Source organism: Jatropha curcas, chromosome 10 (assembly GCF_041381405.1).
Source record: "Jatropha curcas cultivar XTBG-Jc1 chromosome 10, XTBG_Jcur_1.0, whole genome shotgun sequence".
Classification (NCBI taxonomy): domain Eukaryota; kingdom Viridiplantae; phylum Streptophyta; class Magnoliopsida; order Malpighiales; family Euphorbiaceae; genus Jatropha; species Jatropha curcas.
Window position 1 is genome coordinate 27,208,286 of NC_143160.1, and position 21,577 is coordinate 27,229,862.

At 43.9% G+C, this 21,577-nt stretch overlaps 1 protein-coding gene across 1 annotated transcript; it reads left to right on the forward strand.

Annotated features, from left to right (window-relative positions):
- Window positions 1-2,538: 2,538 nt before the first annotated feature.
- Window positions 2,539-6,288, forward strand: LOC149493391 (uncharacterized). The gene is made up of 7 exons (XM_089726612.1): window positions 2,539-3,182; window positions 3,971-4,696; window positions 4,778-4,942; window positions 5,035-5,373; window positions 5,465-5,698; window positions 5,776-5,865; window positions 5,943-6,288. Exons 1-4 carry the CDS (start codon window positions 3,162-3,164, stop codon window positions 5,371-5,373), a joined length of 1,251 nt encoding a protein of 416 aa, XP_089582738.1. The 5' UTR covers window positions 2,539-3,161; the 3' UTR covers window positions 5,465-5,698; window positions 5,776-5,865; window positions 5,943-6,288.
- Window positions 6,289-21,577: the final 15,289 nt, after the last annotated feature.

Below are 21,577 nucleotides of genomic sequence, written 5' to 3' on the forward strand. Positions count from 1 at the left end.
AATAAGGTGACTGTGAAGAACAAATACCCACTTCCTAGAATTGATGACCTGTTCGATCAATTGCAAGGGGCTACATGTTTCTCAAAGATTGACCTTAGATCTGGTTACCATCAGCTCAAAATCAGAGAACAAGACATTCCTAAAACGGCTTTCAGAACCAGATATGGTCATTATGAATTCCTTGTCATGTCCTTCGGACTCACTAATGCCCCAGCAGCTTTCATGGATCTGATGAACCGTGTCTTCAAGCCATACTTGGACCGGTTTGTGATCGTGTTCATAGATGACATTCTAGTTTATTCCAGAACTGAAACAGATCATATACACCATTTGAGAATTGTGCTACAAACTTTGAGGGAGCATCAGTTATATGCCAAGTTTTCTAAATGTGAATTCTGGCTGGAAAGTGTAAATTTCTTGGGTCATGTGGTATCTAAGGATGGAATCATGGTTGATCCTAAGAAGATTGAGGCAATCATCGATTGGCCGAGACCGACCACTGTCACTGAAATTCGCAGCTTTCTGGGTTTGGCTGGCTATTATCGCCGTTTTGTGCAAGACTTTTCTCGAATAGCAGCACCATTAACTAAATTGACCCAGAAGAATGCTAAATTTGTGTGGTCCGATTCTTGTGAAGCGAGTTTTCAGAAGCTGAAGGAGTGCTTGACCACCGCTCCGGTATTAGCCTTACCCTCAGGCAATGAAGGATACGTAGTGTTTTGTGATGCGTCCAGAGTGGGGTTGGGATGTGTCCTGATGCAGCATGGTCGAGTTATTGCATATGCTTCCAGACAGTTGAAGAAGCATGAACAGAATTATCCCACCCATGATTTGGAAATGGCCGCGATCATTTTTGCATTGAAGATATGGAGGCATTACTTGTACGGTGTATCCTGTGAGATATTCACTGATCATAAGAGTCTAAAATACATTTTTGATCAGAGAGATCTGAATTTGAGACAGCGACGCTGGATGGAATTTCTTAAAGATTATGATTGTACCATTCAGTATCATGCTGGGAAGGCTAATGTAGTAGCAGACGCTCTAAGTCGAAAATCTTTGGGAAGCTTAGCTCACATTTCGGTTGAAAAAAGGCCGTTAATTCGAGAATTGAATGGCATGCTTGATGAAGGCCTTGACTTGGAAATTCCTGCTTCAAATTGTTTGTTGGCTCATTTCAGAATAAGACCGATGCTGTTTGACAGAATTAAAGCTGCAAAAGACAGAGACCCGCAAATGCAAAGAATTGTGCAAGAGGTAATTACTGGTGGGTCAGGAGACTTTTTGATAGACAATGATGGTGTACTCAGGAAGGGTACTCGTGTTTGTGTACCTGATGTTGATAATCTTAGAAAGGAGATCTTAGATGAAGCCCACTATGCTGCCTATAATGTGCATCCGGGTACTACTAAAATGTATCGAGATTTGAAGAGGAATTATTGGTGGACTGGAATGAAGAAGGATGTAGCAGAATTTGTGTCTAGATGTCTCGCTTGTCAGCAAGTAAAAGCAGAGCATCAAAGACCTTCTGGATTAATGCAACAGTTACCGATACCAGAATGGAAATGGGAAAGGATTACGATGGACTTTGTGGTCGGACTACCAAGAACGCCAGGAGGCTATGATTCAATTTGGGTGATAGTGGATCGACTTACCAAGACAGCTCATTTCTTACCAGTGAGATCCTCTTATAGTGCTGACAGGTTGGCAAGGTTGTACGTTAAAGAGATAGTGCGCCTTCATGGGGTTCCGGTATCTATCATCTCTGACAGGGGAACGCAGTTCACTTCGAGATTCTGGCAGTCGTTGCAGAAAGCTTTGGGAACCCGGCTTGACTTTAGTACAGCTTTCCATCCGCAGACTGACGGGCAATCTGAGAGGACTATTCAAACTCTGGAAGATATGCTACGGATGTGCGTATTAGATTTTGGAGGATTTTGGGACATGCACTTACCATTAATCGAGTTTGCCTATAATAACAGTTACCAAGCAAGTATCGGCATGGCTCCTTATGAGGCCTTGTATGGCAGGAAGTGCAGATCTCCTATCTGTTGGGAAGAAGTAGGAGAAAGACAATTGGTGGGACCCGAGTTGATTCAAATCACCTCTGAAAAGGTTCCTATCATTCGGAACAGGATTAAAACGGCGTTTGATCGGCAGAGAAGTTACGCGGATCCTAAGCATAGAGAAGTGACATTTCAAGAGGGTGATTTAGTCTTCCTGAAGGTATCTCCTATGAAAGGTGTCCTACGTTTTGGCAAGAAAGGGAAACTAGCTCCAAGATACATTGGACCGTATCCTATAGTTGCAAGAATTGGAGAAGTAGCTTATCAGTTGGATATGCCTAACGAGTTTTCTCATGTACACCCAGTGTTTCACGTGTCCATGCTACGGAAGTACATTCCTGATCCGTCTCATGTGTTAGAGTCGCAAGAGATTCAGGTGGGTGAAGATTTGACATATGAAGAAATACCGATTAGCATCCTCGATTTCTAGATTCGTAAACTTCGATCTAAGGAGATTCCTATGGTCAAAGTCTTATGGAGAAATCATTCGATGGAGGAATGCACATGGGAAGTGGCAGCTGATATGCAAAGAAATTATCCTCATCTTTTTCCTTCCATGTAAAACGTTCTGTACTAACAGTGATCGACTGTAAATGGATTCTCTTTTGTTGAGTACGATCCTTCTTTGTTCCTCATATATACTGTGATCTTACCTTGCTTGTTTCAAAAATTCGAGGACGAATTTTTTTAAGGGGGGAAGACTGAAACAACCCGAATTTTTATTTTCAAAACATTTTCTAATTAATTTATTGAACTGACAGCCTGGAAATTCATATTAATATTTTAGTGCGAGCACTATGAGAGACCGAACCGAAAATCGATTGAAAAACCGTAAAACCCAAATAAAAATCGAAGATTTGGGCCGAATCGAACCGGTTCTCTGAACTTTCAACTGAAAAAGATGTCTCAGCTTCCTGAAATCCCTGCTTTCGCCTACACTCGAGAGATGGAGACTCTCGGGGTCCTACCCGGTATCCCTACGTTCGACGGTGAGCTGGTGCCGGTGAGCCGGAATCCGCTGACCCCGGGACGCGGCCGTTGCAGCTTCTTCCATTGCCGGGTACGGAGTTTCCAGTCCGGTACGAGACGAGTCGGATGCGCGGCTTTCGATCCGAGGTAAGTGAAAGTTTCCTCAATTTGTTGTTTTTTACTGCTTTTGATCCGTAGCTGTAGTAAATAGAACTGTTTCTTTGTGTTTGCGCCTGCGTCAACAGTCGCGTTACGCAGGTAGGAGTTGCGTGGCGCGGCTGTTCTTCCATGAACAGTTGCGTGACGCATCTGTTCTTGTGTGAACAGTTGCGTGACGCAACTGTTCGAGGCACCAGAAACCCTAGCTTGCCTTGAACCTTAGAATTGACCCCTTTTAACTGTGTTAGGCCTTGATTTGATGATACTTTCTTGTTAGTACTCGTAGGCGACTTGATTTTGCCCTGAAAATTGCATGAGAACAACACAAACGTAGTGAAACTAGATCGAAATTGAAACACTGCGTACCTTCGACAGTTGCGTCACGCAGCTGTTCTTTGGAAGAACAGTTGCGTGACGCGACTGTTCGTCAATCGAATAAGAATCTTGAACAGTTGCGTGACACTGCTAGCGAGATGCGTGGCGCGACTTCGTGGCTGCGTGGCGCATCTGTTCTTAGGGCAACGTATCTCAAACAGTTACGTGGCGCAGCTGTGGAGTAGCGTGGCGCGAGTGCAGAGATGCTCTACGCGGCTGTGCTTCTAGGTGCGCAACTTGGGCAGGGCCGCATGACGCAGTTGTGTAGATGCGTGACGCGGCTTTGTAGCCGCGTGACGCAGCTATGGTCCAAACTGAAATTTGGTCTTTATTTTTCCTGCAATAAAAGAAAATGAACAGTTGTTAGTCTTATATTTATTGAAATTGAACTTTTCTTACAGGTGAATCTGGGCAAGGCCCGTTCGGGCGGATCAGCCACTGATGCTTCTGCCTTCTGGGACTTATTGGACCCTCCTATGCGAGCCCGGGTAGTCGCTGCAGGCTTCGGGGATTACGCCGCAGGATTGCGCCGCACACAGCCTTATTTCCCGCCCGCTATGCGATACGCATTGATGGAGCGGTGGAACGATTGCACTCACACCTTCGTTTTTGGGTTTGGAGAGATGACCCTCACGCCCACAGACTATGCTGCCATCACCGGCCTTCGCTTCACTGGCCCGGTTCCTCCACTAGATGCTCGGTATCAGACGGCTGCTATCGGAGCTCAGCTAGTCCGTTCCCTACTCGGTGTTACGACACAAACCCGATACACTGTGCAGGGGTGCATGTCATATGAGATGGTCTTCAGGTTCTGGGCCGAGAGGATCAGGACCTGCTTGGAGGCTTGGAGGGAGTTGCCGGAGGAGGCCCGACCTGCTGCTCCTGCTTACACTCGGGAGGAGAGGGACCAGGCTGCTCGGTCCTTCTTGTTCTACATTATTTCGTCCCAGTTGCTATGCATCTCCCAGAATAAGGGAGATCCGGCGGTGCTGGCTTGTCTTCGGGATCTGAGCCAGGTCGGGTCCTTCGACTGGGCCACACTTGGTTTGGCTCATCTCTATCACGGTCTGGATGTCTGGACTCGTGGTAGCGGTGAGTCGAACTGGCTGTTCATCCGGCCTTTGGAGGTAATGTTCTTTCACTCTTTACCTTTTACTTCTCATTCTGAACTGTTCAGCTTACTGATACCGTTACTTCTTCTGTTGCAGGTATGGTCCTACGAGTATTGCATCTACCCCGGAGGTCCGAGTGGCGACTCTCCTGTCGAGTCCAGGAGGATTCCTTGCTATCTGGCCCACTGCCATCACACTTATGCCAGTGGCGAGGATCCCGAGTACTGGCGGAGCTTTCTTAACGACCGGGGGCTGTCCGATGTGAGTACACAGATATTCTGAACATTTAGCTTATCTTCTTTTTCCCTTTTCTTATTTCAATGCACAACAAATACTAATTTCTTATTTTGTAGCTGTCCTTGTCTCCATGGGACTGCGAGGCTTGGAGGACCTACCCGGGCCGGGAGGTGGCTGAGTTGCACACCTGGTCTAGGCTGTTGATGCGAGGATACTGGGCTGACCGGTACTTTCTTGGAGAGAGAGTCTTTGACACCCCGATAGCTCCGTCACGGCGGAGAGTGCCTCATGCTCCTCCTCGGCATATGTGTCTGCTGGAGGGCTTGACCCGGGAGGATTTGGAGATAGAGTACAGAGGCTTCTCGGTGAACGATTTCCTGTCCATCGGTGACTTCCCTTCTTACTTCGCCTCTCGGATGCAGGCCCGGATTCCCGAGGTCCTCGAGTACACCTAGGTAACTCATCTGATCTTCTGCTTATTTACTGTTATTACTATTCTCGCTGTTTCAAACCACTGATGCCATTACTCTCTGTAACTTAATGTAGGAGCGGAAGACGCACAAGACTGCGGCTCACTACCGAGCTGAGGCAGCGGCTGAGGCGGGTGGCGCGGCGGCTCCGGCTGGACCGGCCGGTGTAGTGCTGGGTGACGTCCCGTTCCCACCGGATATGGAGGTGGTATTGGACCCTAGTCTAGGTTTGGGATCTGGCGTCGTCATTCCTGCTGATCTTCGACAGGCTCCTCCTCCGGTGCAGTTGGACCCTGAGCACGCTACACACGTAAGTCATAAACCGAATTTACAAAGTTAAGAGCATTGTACCTGAGTAATCTTTTAACGGATATTCCTCGTTTGCAGGTGCCGGCCCAGAGGTATCAGGAGATATGCCAGCGGTTCGGTTTTGCTCGAGCTTACATAGGTCGGCTCTACTCCGAGCGGCACGAGCTGGTATGAACTTTACACATATTTACCTTTTAGCTTCTTATTATGTTGGTAAATTTTCTTACACATGCTTGCCTTTACAGGAGCTGGAGAACGGGAGGCTTCGGAGGCATCAGTCCCGTCAGTCTAGTGCCGTGAGCCGGCTTCAGGCAGAGGTGGAGCGGCTTCGGACGAGATTAGAGGTCGAGGGCATCCCACTCGACTCTTCTGATGAGGATGAGGATGGCTCTTCTTCGGATGGCGCACCACCATCTCCACCCCCTCCGACTGTTGCTGGTCCTAGCTGTAGGCGGCGGTAGTCTTGCTGCACGTCTCCTCCATTTTTTGAACATTTTGAACATTTAGCGGTGTTTTATTATTTATTTATTTATTTTTGAACAGTTGTACAGTTATATCATTATTTTTATGATATTATTTATATTTTCACAACTTTTATTTTTATTACTTTATCACAAGTGTTTATGTTTTACAACTGTGAAGTCTTATTCCAGCAAAAACAAAACAACACAAAATAATGGTGCCCCATTTATTCTCAAAACGGTTCACCTTGTTAGCAGCCAACAGACTAATTTATTGTAAATGAATAAATAAAATAAGATGGAATAAATAAATAGATAAAGAATAAAATAATGAACCCAAAATGACAAAATCAATTCATAAACAGGAGTGGACCGTAGTACTTACCTGATAGGGCGGTTAATGCGGTCATAAAGATCAACTTCTTTATTGTACAAACCGTCCTTATTTATCAATGCGAGTTTAAATGTTTACCAACCCGAGCGGTCCATACTTAACTGTTCTTCCAACTACCTCTGACAGTGGTTATTATGTCGGACATTGACAATGGTTCGTTCATTGGTCGCTTTATCCTTCTACAAATGGGGTTTCTTTCCACCTTTCTTTCACATCCAGGATTCAAAGCAGACCCGTTTCTTAAATAACCTTTTTCATGGCTTTCCGACACCAAGTCTTAACTTTCGTCCAGTCCATTCCTGATGATCTATGGGGAGTTTCTCCTATGAACCAACTCACCTGGTTAAAATACTTTAAAGATTTGAAGCCTGATTATGGTTTCCTTTCTTGGCTCGTTGCTCATTTTAATCCTAGCACCATGGTTTTCCGGTTTGAAGACTCTGAAGTAACTCCGACTTATGAGGAAATGTGTGCTGTAATGGACCATCATCCTGAACAAGATGAAACTCCTGCCTTGCCCCCAGGTCCTAGGTATAATCTAACTGAGATCGTAGCCCTGTGTCCGGTTTACCTCCTTGATGGCATAAACGTGGATCAAGGTCTTCCCTTGGAACCTTTCTTGAACAAGGTTTTGTCCGCTGATCTAGATCTTCCTTGGATCCGAGCTTGCTGCTTCTTGCTACTGAATGTGTATGCCATGAAGAACCGTCAACCCGGAGTTGGAGATTTCTGACTTTTGACCGTTGTTCGTGACATGCAATTGTACCATCGTACTGTCTATATGATGATCATGGGAGAGACAATGTGTTGGGCTAGAGATATTGCCCTTCACATCACTAGCTTCAATGTTCACCACCACGGTTGTCCATTGCTATTGCAAGCCTGGGCTCTGGACAAATTAAGCCTGATTCCTCCTGTTCCAGCTCGCTTGATTCCGACCTACAGTGCTGCCATTTTTCAATCTCGGTCTCGGAGATGCTTCGATTTTGGTGGTAACCCTACCATTCGGTGGACTTGTCCTTGGTGGAGGATTAGACTGGTCACGACTGGAAGTATGAATCTCAACTATGTGTTGTATGCCAGTCTAGACCGTTCCATGGCCTATTTCCCTGATAGGATCAGCCGTCAGTATGGGATGATACAGCGTGTTCCCAGAGTCCATAACTTCGAGAGCGGTCTGATAACACCACATCTGTTGACCAATGTGGCTGATCGTTGGCGAAATCGAAACACCGTATATCTAGACAAAGGAACGATGCAGGACACCGTGACACCCGCGTATGCCAAATGGTTCTTTGCCCCATGATGATACCATGCCCTGTGAAATTGACCTTTGCTGATAGGCCTCATTAAAATAAATTGTTATTTGTTGTTTTTCTTTTGTACTTAAGCCATGAGCTTTTATCTAAATGTATCTGCTCTCCTTTTAATCAATGGTCTTGACGATTCTGTCCTTATTAATTCCTGCTTTCTGCATATGTAAATCAATAACAGACAACAAACTTTTTCTTTCTAATTTATTTGTTGTGTTAGTCATTTGGGTCTCCTGCCCTTGGATTAATAAATGAAAGCTCATAAAAAATTGTTCTACAAAGACAAAAAGCTTGCGCTTGAAGACAACAAAGAATGGAGTGATTACTCTATCACCTGTACAAGTAAGACAAAAATAACAAATGTAACTCCTTTTATGTATGCATGAACTTATGCAAGTGTAAATGTTTATTCATGGCTTTATTGATCCTTCCAGGGAAATTAATGAGAAAATGGTATTCGTCCCTCTGATCAATGTTTTAAAAGAGTTCATTGTTTAGGCAGGGCCAACAGCCAGGACGTTTCAAACCAAGTGATTCGATCTTTGTTTAAATAAGCAGAGAGGAAGATCTTGCATTCTTTGACCACAACCCCGAAATAGGAAGAAAGACTTTGAAATTCAAATCTTTTATTAATCTTATATAGAAGTAAAGAGAGTTTATTCTAATACAATGATCGTTCGCTCTAACTACTTGATTTCCTATTCTCCTTTGAGTCAAGTTGATGGTATTGAGCAACCAATCACACATTTATCACGAACGCATGGCATGAATTCTGCATTTAAACTAAGCACCACGCGTTAATCCCGAGATTTTATCATTTTGCATTTTTTTATATGCTCTAACTTTTGCCTAGGCCGCCCTTTCGGGTTTTCAACCTAGCGAGCTCATCTCTTGCCTAAGCCGCCCTTTTGGGTTTTCAACTTAGCTGATTTTTTTTTTTTTTTTTGAAATCATCATTTCAGACGTAGAACCTTTTCATTTGATCTTGATTAACGATTCGGTTGACAGGCTCTCCTTCCATAGTGACTAATTTAGCGGCGCCTTTAGATAACAGCTTCTGAATTCTGAACGGTCCATGCCAATTGGGCTTGAATTTCCCACCAGGATGATGTTGGGCTTCATGATCCAATAACCTAATTAACACCAAATCTCCGTTCTTTAAGGCCCTTGGATGCACTCGCTTGTTGTAGAAATGAGCAATTCTCCTTTTTCTCATCTGATCCTGCAATCGAGCATTCAGTCTTCTTCCGTCTAAGAGTGCCAGGTCTTCATACCTCTTCTTGGTCCATTCTTCTTCGGTCAGACCCGCTTCTACTAACACTCTGAGAGACTTCTTTTCGAGCTCTATCGGTAACACTGCCTCCATCCCGTATACCAATTCAAAGGGAGAAGCTCCATTTACTGACTTGAAAGTAGTGCGATGCCCCCAGAGCGCGAAAGGAAGTTTCTCAGCCCAGCTTCTGTACCTTTCGCACATCTTTGACAGGATTCTTTTGACCTCCTTGTTCGCTGCTTCTACTGCACCATTAGCCTGAGGGCGATAAGGAGAGGAATGGTGATGCTCAACCTTATATCTACAAAGCAATTGGCCAACTTCTGCTTGAAAATGAGAACCATTATCGGTGACTATGTGATGGGGAACACCATAGCGACAGAAAATGTTCTGTTCAATGAATCTTGCCACATGCTTGGCGGTTAGGATCTTATAAGATTGAGCTTCGATCCATCTAGAGAAGTAGTCAACTGCAACCAATATATACTGATGGCCGTTGGATGCTGCAGGTGAGATTTTGCCGATGATGTCTATGCCCCATGCAGAAAAAGGCCACGAAGGAGTTGTCGGATGGAGTTCAACTGCAGGTAAGTGGTTTTTATTATCATGGTATTGGCAAGCTTTGCAACGACGCACATACTGAACACAGTCACCTTCCATCTGCATCCAAAAATGACCTTGCCTCATGATTTTTCTTGCTAAGCTCATGCCACTTAAATGAGTACCACAAACTCCTTCATGAACTTTTCTCATTATGTCCTCTCCTTCTTTCTTGCTCACACATCGTAGCAACACCCCATCCCAAGCTCTCCTGTAAAGTTCATCATCGACTATAACATAATTCAGAGCCATTTTCCTGAGGACTGCACGGTCTTCCTTCGTAGCATCTTCAGAAAAAGTACCATCTTTCATGTACCTCAGAATATCCGTGAACCATGGTTCTTCATCCGGTTCTATCTGGTTCACAAAATGATCTTTATAACACGGGATATTGGCTGCGGTAATGATAAATGGCTTCTTCGGAACTTTAGTCAAATCCTGCCAAGCCGATGCTAAGTTTGCCAAGGCGTCTGGAATCCTGTTATAGGTTCTTCCTATGTGAGTGAAAGTGATCTTGTCAAATAGTGCTGCTTTCTTCAACAAATACTCGACATAAGGCTTCAATCGGTCTTCTTCTACCTTCCATCTCTCGTTGGCGTGCTCAATAACCAATAAAGAATCTCCTATCACCTCAACTTCCTTAGCACCGGATGCAAGAAGGGCTTCCATTCCCATGATGCACGCTTCATATTCTGCCATGTTGTTAGTGACTGGGAACAGTAGTCTCTTGCACATGGTTGTGACTTCGCCGTTAGGTGCTTCTATAACAATACCAGCCCCAGTTCCATTTCTGTTAGCTGATCCATCAAAGTACAACTTCCAATCTCCTGTTTCAATGCATAGTAAGTGTTCATCAGGAAATTCCAATTCCCATGATTCATCATCTGTCACAGGGTTTTCTGCTAGGAATTCTGCCACGGCTCGGCCTTTGACCGTCTTCTTCGTTACGAACTCCGCATCCACACTAGACATCTGAATCAACCACTTAGACAGCCGTCCCTCTAGAGTAGGTGTTTTCTGCAAATACTTCAACGGATCAATTTTGGAGACAAAAGTGACCCTGAAGGAATCAAAATACGGCCTCAACTTCTTTATCGACCATACTACTTCCATGCACGTTTTCTCTATCAGATTGTATTTCTCTTCGATGGGAAGTAGTTTCTTGCTGATGTAGTAGATAGCTTTTTCTACTCCAGCGGAGTCCGGCTGTACCAACATTGCTCCAATTCCTGCATCTTCTATAGATAGGTACAAGATTAGAGGTTCTCCTGGTCTTGGTGAACTGAGCACCGGTGGATTCATCAGATATTTCTTTATGTGGTCAAAGGCCTTCTGGCAGTCCTCGTTCCATTTAACTGGCTAATTCTTTTTCAGTAGCTTGAAAATTGGAGCACAAGTGATGGATAACCTTGAAATAAATCTGCTGATGTACTGAATTTTACCCAGGAAGCTTCTCACCTGACGTTCTGTTCTCGGCGGTTCCATATCTTGAATGGCTTTTATTTTGTCTGGGTCAACCTCAATCCCGTTAGGTCCTACAACAAAACCTAACAACTTTCCCTTCGTTACTCCGAATACGCACTTCTTGGGATTGAGTCTCAAGTTGTACTGCTTGACCCGTGCAAAGAACTTCTCTAGCATCTCTGCGTGTTCCTCCTGTGTTTTTGTCATGATCACCATGTCATCTACGTACACTTCCAGTCCCTTATGGATCATATCATGAAATAACGTAGTAGCCATCCTCTGATATGTTGCCCCGGCGTTCTTTAGTCCAAACGGCATCACTCTATAGCAAAATGTTCCGAAGTATGTGGTGAAGGCGGTCTTATGCTTGTCCACTAAGGCCATCAATATCTGATTATACCCTGAGAATCCGTCCATGATAGAATAACATCCCATTCCAGCAGCACTGTCTATCAAAACATCTATGTGTGGAAGTGGAAAGTCATCCTTAGGCGAGGCTTTGTTCAGGTCCCTATAGTCGACACAGACCCTTATCCTTCCATCCTTGTTGAGCACCGGGACTATATTCGCCAACCATTCCAGATAATGTACTACTTCTAAGAATCCTGCATCCAACTGCTTCTGGACTTCAGCTTTGATCTTGTCCTGCCATTCTGGTCTGACCCTTCTCCTTTTCTGTTTCACTGGCTTGATATTCGGATCAGTAGGGATGAAGTTCTCTGCTATTGATCTGTCGATCCCTGGCATGTCCGCATAACTCCAAGCAAATACCTCCGAATTTCTTTTAATGCATTCTTGAAGATCCTGTTTGAGCTCAGGTTTGAAGTCTGATCCGATTTCAATTATTTTAGGATCTTCAGTGGTGCTTAAATTAAATGCAAAATGATGCAATGCATTTATGTCAAATATGCGCGTGGTATAATCAATGCCATGAACATGACAATCAGGAAAACAAGAAAACAAATAGTCAAAGTTCACTTCCATTGATTGAAATAAAAGAGGGAAACCATCCATATTGTTCTTAAAACAAGCATCAGAAAAGCAAAACACAGGATTAATTGCCTGTTCAATACATTCATTACAAGTATCTTTTATTGCCAAGATTACTTCATCTGGATCTGCACCTCCTTCATCTTCCGGGGTAGCTTCTTTCTCAGCCTCTCCATGCTCTATCATCTTCTCCGCCTTCCTCTCTGCCTCTTCGGCATCTTCAGCAGCTAGAACAGATTGGAGGATCCTCGCCTTGGCTTTTTGCTCTTGTACTAACTTGGAAGCTTCATCCCCAATCCCTAAAAAGTCTTCAAACTCGGATATCTTCTTCAACCGATCAGATCCAGTGTTTGCTTCTGTCATACCCACCATAAACTCAGTTCTATCCATCAGCTGTTCCAAGGAAGGTTCGGGCGACCTGATTAGCTTCTCCTCATAATCAGTCATAAATATCTCCAAACCGGGATAGGTCTTCCCCCTACTTCGAAATTCTCCCTCGGCTTGTGGAACAAAGAAGATATGATTCAAATTTGACCCTCTAACTGGAGACTGGATCTCATACTTCTCCTTCTTTCTATTTTTGGAATAGCCCAATCCGCGCTTGTCTTGTTGTCCAAATGCCGATGAGAGAGGCTCAAACCTTCCTTGTAGCTCTCGGCCCAAACCTCGACCATACTGCCATTGCATTCTCTTCATCATCTTCCTCGAGAAAGGACTCATCCGATTCACTGCACTCTTGCTCTCGGTGGTGGGCGCATCAATTACTGCCACCTGAAATCCTGATAAGGGCACCGCCAGCTCTAAGCCCTCTACTGTTGCTACACTCAGATCTTCTTGCGCGTTGACTGTGACCACATCTGTACCCCACGGGATTTTCACCTTTCTATGCAGAGTGGACGGAATTGCACCCAATGGATGGAGCCAAGGTCTCCCCAACAAAAGAGCATAGTTGGCTAAGATATCGAGCACAACTACGTCTACCCAGCTTTCCACGGCTCCAGTGGATATCTTTGCTTTAAAAGTCCCTTTTGCATTCCGCATGGTGTTATCATAAGCTTTAACCACCATGTTTGATGGCTCAAGCTCTGATTCCTCGATTTTAAACTTGGACAGCATCTTTAGCGGACATACACATAGTGCCGATCCGTTATCAATCATTACATTCCGGGTATCTCTTCCATTGACGGTGATCTGAATGTACAATGGCTTACAGTGGTTCCTTCCTTCCAGTGGGAGGTCTGAGTCAAAGAAAGTGATTTCACCGATTCTACGCTGTAGCACGTTGATCATATCAACACTCTGAATCCGAGCCGGCACTCTGACAAAGGTCATGGCTTCAAGCAAGGCCTCTCTATGTTCTTTAGATGCTATTAGCAAATCCCATATTGAAATGTCTGCTCTAGTTCTTTGTAATTGACTCAGTACCGAACTGGCGGTCTTCTTTTGCCCTTTTTCTACCTCTTCCTCTTTCTTCTTTTCTTTCGGCTCCTCTCCGCCTTTCTCTGTCATTTTCTTCTTTGTTCCATCAACAGCAATCTCTTTTCCCTTAGCCTGCATACTGTTCTCGGGATTGTATACTCCCCACTGTGGGTCAAGCTCTGAACACCGACTTCATTCACTTCCTCCTCACTGCTATAGTACCATTGTTCCTCTTGGTCGGCTAAGCTCTTTTGAATAGCTAGCTGGAGCTGCTCATCCTCATCTTCCGGCACGTCACCCACCTTTACCGTGATGCTTTTCTCGATTTCAATCTTCACTGGCACCTTTTCTTCTTCATCGCTACTGCAATCGTCCCATATGTTCAACATGGCGCACATCCGCTCTTCCCATTCCGCTTCAGCCAATACTACCTCTTCCAGTAATCCACTCTCGATCGCGTTGACCGATCCACCTGATTGAGACTTACGGACTGGATAATTATACTGATATTGAGGAAGTGGGTTGTTCTTGGTGCTTGGTTTGCTCTTGTCCGAAGGCTTAGTAATCTTCCCACTGTCGATCAAGTCTTGAATATCGTGCCTTCATTTGAAACATTCATCAGTTGAATGTCCCTTGCACTGATGATAATCGCAATTTCTGTCCATGTATCTCCCTCGAACTGGTTTAGTCGGGTCAACTGGCAGCTTCGACAACACCCTATTCTTGATACAAGATCTCAGTACTGTGCTCAAGGGTCTCCCCAAATCAGTGAACTCTCTCCTACGCCTTTCATTAACTGATCCCACTATAGCATTGTTATTCCCCGACTGATTCTGATTACTGCTTCCGGCACCTCTGTCACCATAAGAAGTCCAGTAGTTGCCAAACCCTCTATTCTTCTTCTTTTCTTCCTTATACAGCTCCTCAATGTTCAATCCAGCGCTTTGAACTAAAGAAAAGTCTGTGAGAGGTTGGGTCAACATCCTTTCCTTGAAAAAGGGCAACAGACTCCTACTGAAGATGCGGATCAATTCTTTATCTTTTGGCCTTGTCTGAACTCTATACAACTTAGTTCTCCATCTCCTGTAGTAATCAGAAAAGCTCTCGTCCTTCCCCTGTCTTAAACTCTCCAGATCGCGCAAGCTGAATTCATCACTCTCGTCGGTCTTGAAGTGCTTAAGAAAAGCGGTCTGCAGCTTGATCCAATTCTTCTGAACCTCCTCATCTAGACCATCGTACCACCTCCGATAGTCTTTATGCAGTGTTTGCGGAAATGCACACAAGACATCTTCCTCGTTATACCGGTTCATCTGTGATACTCGGAGGAATTCAGACAAGTGAGAGCGAGGATCATTGTCTCCTTCAAATATGGTATGCTTGAATGTTTTAAATGAAGCCGAACTGGTCGGGTGCAAAACGTACTCAGTGATGTGAAAATTAGTGACTGGATCTTTCTCTTTTACTGCCGCCATTTTGTCGAATCTTTCTTTTAGATCGGCAAGTTGTTTGAGCACATCATTCTCGACAAGGATAGTGTTTCCCACAGAAGCCTGATTATCTGATACAGGTTCTGGAATTGGCCTTTCTTCCACCACAGGCTGACTGCTAGAAGGGGGAGTAGTTTGGTTTTGGGCCCTATCTTGGGCAAGAGCAGCAGCCACGATCTGAGCAATGGTCCTTATCTGAGCTTGCGAAAATCCGGTCTCATTTTCTGTGTTATCCGCCATTTCTATTGGATCTGAGTCAGGCTCTGAATCTGATGAACTTGAATGATTCACTGAACTAACTGGAGTAAACTCGGGGATTGGAGAGGTTCTGACGAGATGCTGACCAGGATGTCGGTTCCAAGCTCTCGAAGCAATTTCTCGGGAAGGATCAATTCTGATAAAAAAATTCTGAGTTAAAGAGGGCCCTGCATGTATGCATGCGAAAATGAAAACACATAGGATGAGAAATGCATTTCTAATGTGCTAAAACCAATATGGAAATAAGATCTCGATTTCGACGACTGGACCGAAAATTCGGTATGAATAATACATCAATAACTTATTTTGTACTTAAACATTTCAGGCATTATCTGTCGTCGATCGTTCCTTTTGGATTTACGATCGACTATTTTCTCTCAAATCCCTAACTTTTGCCTCGGAATGAAAGAATTTCCGAGCGGGATTTTATTATTCTTGTTATTGCGTATTTTTTTTATCCTTACTTTTTGCCTTGGAACATATGGTCCCAAGCAGGATTTCATTTTTATTTTATTACAACTGTCGTAATCTCTCACTTATTTTCAGATAATGCGAGAAATGTTAAAATACAAAGGAATTGTAACCCCCTTATAACTCCCTTTTCTTTCGGGCAGTAATTCACAATAAGCGATTGCATTATATTATTCAAAACGAATTTGAGGTCCAGTCTCAAAATCAAGGTCAAATGTCCATACCGGACATTAGCTCTTATTAATGCATGGTTGAAAAAGAAAAATGTTACATGGTGCATGAATGTCACAACATATGTACAGTTTATATCAAACAGGGGAACGGGAGTTGGGAAATGCATGCCTTCCAACCTTATTTCTCCCACACACGGATTCCATTGGTATAAATTCCGACATCTGTTTCCTAGGAATTGGTCTAATCTCGACAACCAACAGGGGGTTTTGAGATTGACGAAATAAACTCTCGGAAATGAATGCGGCATAACAACAGCAAATAGACCCGGGTGTACCTTAGGGGAGGTAACTAAGGTTTTTAACTATGTGCATTGGCTTTAGTCTTATTGGGCTTAACAAAGTCTGGGTTCCGCAAACAGGATTCGGGCTTTGTTGGGCCTACTCCTTTTGACTCACCTTTAAGGTACTAGGCTTGCGGTTAGTAGTAATGTTAATTCTCGGATGGATGCACCTAAATCGCATGGTTTAGGCTAGATCCACCGTCAAACTTAACACCAGTACCGAAGGGTGATACTGGTAGAATGAGGTGAGAAGAGAGAAATGCGAATGAATGCCAAAATCCTAGAAAGAAAATGAAAGCAATTAAACATATACGGACGATTAATAATTTTCCATCGGCTTTTCTATCCAATTTTATTTAGAAATAGTAGGCTTTTTAGAGTCAACTCCTAATTGCAACCACTACATTATTTATTAAAAACAACCGGGGATTAGTGGGTGCAAAATCCCCAGCAGAGTCGCCAAAACTGTTTTCCCCCCGGAGAAAAATCAAAAAGGGTTTCCTCCTCTTTTTTGTTGTGTGTTTATTTTGGAAAATGGTGATAAAAGCCTCTTTTTGGATAAGCGATGCCGACACATCGGTCTTATAAATTATTTTGAGTCGCCACCCATTTTTTCGGCAATAGCTGCGTGACGCAACCCTAACGCGGTAATAGCTGCGTGACGCAACCCTAACGCGGGTCAGGCTCCTTTGGGCGGTTTGATTCAATTTTTGGTTCAAACACTTCTGGTTTATCGTGATGCCTTGTCCCTTGTCCTCATATCATCATTGGGTCAGGTGGAGGCATAAAATCACGCGTCAACAGGTCCATTCGGTACATAGCATGCTTTAAGCCCAGTCCGTCTGGCACACCAGGTCCGTTTGGCAAAACCGTTAAAATAAGTTTTCAAACCAAAGCCCAATCTATTTGGCACCTTGTAAGCCCACTTCTCGAGTTGCACACTAAAAAATCCTACCATCCTAATCGATGGTAGAAATTCGTGCGCCCTGATCTTCATACAAACAAGGTATGAAGGCACACCTGTGGATTTCAACATAGGTTACAGGCCCTTGATCGAACTAACCAGTCGGGATCTAGGGGAAAGTGTGTCGCACGACCTAGAATTCTTGATAAACGAGGCTAGAGTAGGGCTCCCCTCTGAATTACACACTTTTCAATTATTTATACTTTTAATGCTTTGTCTATAATTGCTATACATTTTAAGTATGATCATGCATCTTATAACTGTCATCTACGGAAACAATATTTTGATTTCTCGATTAATTACCCAAACCATTGATTCATTCGAATGAAGCTGAAAACTTAATCCCTAAACCTAAAGATTTAAGGCTAGTGCTTTTATCCTAAAAGGTAAACTAAAATGGAGTCAATCACGGGGTTTTTACCTTTATATTTTCCCTGAAAATAAAAACAAAGTAAGGTGGCAATTCTAACACTTAACACACAATCAAAGCGCTCTAAAGAGCCAACTCGACACATATAAGCACTATACCGAGCCATAATCACAACAAAAAGGAATCGTAAGGAGTTCCCCCTAGTTTCAGTGGATGAATTGACCAATGGGCCTGACCACAACAAAACTCCATCCTTTCAGATATCTCTCCCTTGGTGCTCGGTTGAGGGTGCACAACTAGCGACTCCGCTGGAGAGTTTAATATTTTTTATAAAACTAAAAAATGTAGTAAGAGGACTATTGTGTAGCCTTTGAATCTCCGGTTTGAGTTTAATTGTCAAATTGCCTTTTGTATTCATTTAGATGCCTCATTTGGGATCCTTTCCCGTCATTAGAATTAAACAAACTGAGTTGCTATTATCACCTAGGGAAATATTCCTTAAAGTTGCCTCGGGTCGAGAAAGCTACTCACCCAATCTTGTGTACCTTCGATCCTTTCGGTAGGATAAATGGGTTGGCATACCAATCGTTGCATTTGATTCGACACGATCAAATGTCGAGGTATATTCCAACTCTAGCAGATAGGACCCTTAAACCAATTCACCAAAAGCATGCAATGGCTCTAAAACTGATCCCTAGGATTATATGCACTCGAAAATCATGAAACCATTTTGGCATAACATCCACGCATTCAAGCATTTCATGCATGGACCAAGAAATCCCTAAACACCAACTAGTGGTCAGACCTAAACACCAACCAATGGTTAAACTAAACATAAATGCTATCCGAGGAGATATACCCAAAAGCCTCAAACACAGACCTTAGTAGCACTAAATCCCAAAAGCCCTCACCTGAGTATCTCAAAATCCTAAAAGCCTCAAACAATGACTTGAGCACCACAAAATACCAAAAGCCTTAAACACTGATCTAAGCACTTATACCGGGGGCAATGCCTCGATCAAAGCCTCAAATACTGATTTGACCATTGCTTTCCATTTCCAAAAGCCTCACACATCGACCTGAGCACTATAAAGACCAAAATGTCACAGAGATAGGTTTTAGCTATACCTATCCGCGCGACACTTAGTCACCCTTGAGTGTTTGGGATGAGCTAAGTAAGCCTAGAAGAATATTGGAGCGAAAATAGAAGCTAACAAGAGAACATTAGAAGAGCTTTATTGTATTGCTCTTTTACTTTATATTGCTTGGTGCTTACAAATGAGGTGAGGGGTGGTATTTATAGCCATTTCCACCTCCTCAATGTACAGTTAAGATTTGCCTAGAAAAATGGACGGTCTAGATCACAAGGAAAATTCTAGAGTTAGGTGAGATATTTTCATTACACATCTCATGGGTGGAGTATTCTAGAATGTGGGCTTGGATCCTCCAACTTTGGGCTAGAGGCTTCCCAAGTCTTGGTATATTATGGCAGCCCAATTTCCAGCCTTCTATGCCTTCTTTATAAATTCTGGAGGCTGCCTTGCAATTCTGCCTATCCTGATATGCGGGGCGTAACACCCTCCCCCACTCAAGCTCGCGACGCCCTCGTCGCGCCATGAGCCTCGTACTCTTTTATCTTATCCTCGAACTGCCAAAGAGTGTCTTCACACTCCCAGCTAGCTTCAAACTCAGGTAGGTTCTTCCACTTGATCAAGTACTCGTGGTAGTTTAGAACTCCACATCTCCGTACTACTCGTGAGTCGAGTATGTTGTCAACCTCTCTGTCAAATTTAGTGACAATAGCCGTTGGGGCTCGTGTGGATGCACTCCTGCTTGGGTCCTCTTCATCAGCATGGTATGGTTTTAACATGCCAACATGGAAGACATTATGAATCTTAAGCTTTGGAGGCAGTTCGACTTGATAGGCAGCTTTTCCCACTCACTTGATGATGGGAAATGGTCCTTCATATTTCCTCACCAACCTTTATGCACCTTTTGTAGTGATTTAAATTGGTTAGCGAGGAGTTTGACGAGTATCTTGTCTCCTTCGGCGTACTCCTTCGGTCGCCTCTTGGTGTCGGCCCATTTCTTCATTCGTTGAGCAGCCTTATCGAGTCAAGCATGAGTCTCTTCAGCCTGTTCATGGCATTCCCTTACAAACTTGTGGGCTGTAGGATTCACCCCAGCATATGAAGCTGCAATGGCATTGGGAGTGATTGGCTGTTGTCCCATGATGATCTCAAAGGGACTTTTGCCTGTAGACTCACTCCTTTAGAGGTTATACGAGAATTGGGCAATGTCGAGTAACTTGGCCCAATCTCGTTGATGAGCACTGACATAATGTCAGAGATATAACTCGAGCAGTGCATTGATACGCTCGGTTTGCCCATCACTTTGGGGACGAAAGCTAGTTGAGAAGCTCAAGTCTATCCCCATCAGCTTGAACAACTCTCGCCAAAACTTGCTAGTAAAGCGAGGGTCTCGATTGCTCACGATATTCTGTGGAAGTCCCTATAACTTCACCACGTTCTTGAAGAATAGATGGGCTGCTTCATCAACCTTACAGTCCGCAGATACTGGGATAAATGTAGCATACTTGCTAAATCTGTCGACAACGACCATGATGCCACCATATCCTTTAGACTTTGGTAGTGCGATGATGAAGTCCATCGAGACACTTTCCCAAGGATGCTCCGCAACAGGAAGAGGTTCAAGTAAACCCGCGGGAGGTTGTTGTTCAACTTTGTCTTGCTGGCAGACAAGGCAAGTCTTGACATTTGTCTCGACATCATCCTGCATTCTTGGCCAGTAGTAATAAGCTCTTACTAAGGCCATTGTACGAATTTCACCAGGATGTTAAGCCCATTTTAAGTCGTGGGATTCCTTGAGGATCTCTTTATGAAGATTCCCCCATTTTGGCACGAAGACTCGGTTGCCATGAGTATAAAGTACTCTATCTTGCTCCCAAAATCTTTGTGTCTTTCCCTCTTTTGCTAGTTTAAGCAAGTTTCCAGGAAAAGCATCATGTTGCATCCCTTCTCGGATGCGATCTAGTAGGTTGCTTCGTGGGGTGCTAGCACTGATGTTGGCTAGCTCTGTTTTCCGACTTAAGGCGTCAGCTACAACATTGGCCTTCCCTGGCTTATATTCGAGTTTATAGTCAAATTCTACTAAGAAGTCTTGCCATCGAGCTTGCTTGGGGCTCAACTTCTTTTGCGTTTGAAAGTAGCTCGTGGCTACAATATCCGTCTTGACTACAAACTAGCTGCCAAGCAAGTAGTGGCGCCATGTTCTTAGGCAATGAACGATGGCTGTCATTTCCTTCTCTTGGACAGTATACCGTCGTTCGGTATCATTTAGCTTTCGACTTTCGTAAGCTATGAGATGGCCATCTTGCATCAATACCCCTCCAATGGCAAAGTCTGACGGATCCGTATGCATCTCAAAAGGCTTTGTATAGTCAGGCAGCACCATAACACTCTCTTCGGACACCATCTGCTTTAATTCTTCGAAGGCATCCTTGCATTGTGAAGACCAGTGCCATGAACAATTTTTCTTCAGCAAATTGGTCAAGGGTTCCGCTATGGCTGAATATCCCTTTATAAAATGGCGATAATAGTATACCAAGCCCAAGAAAGATCTTATCTTAGGGACGTTTGATGGAGGTTGCCACTCTTGAATAGCCTTCACCTTTGCTGGATCCATCATTAGCTTACCTTCCTTGATCCGATGCCCAAGAAATTCCACTTCTTGTTGAGCAAAGCAACACTTTTCCACCTTCACATAGAGTTCGTTTTCCCAGAGAACTTGGAAGACTTGTTTGAGATGTTGTACGTGCTCTTCAAGGGTAGTGCTGTACACCACAATATCGTCCAAGTATACCACCATGAACCTATCAAGGA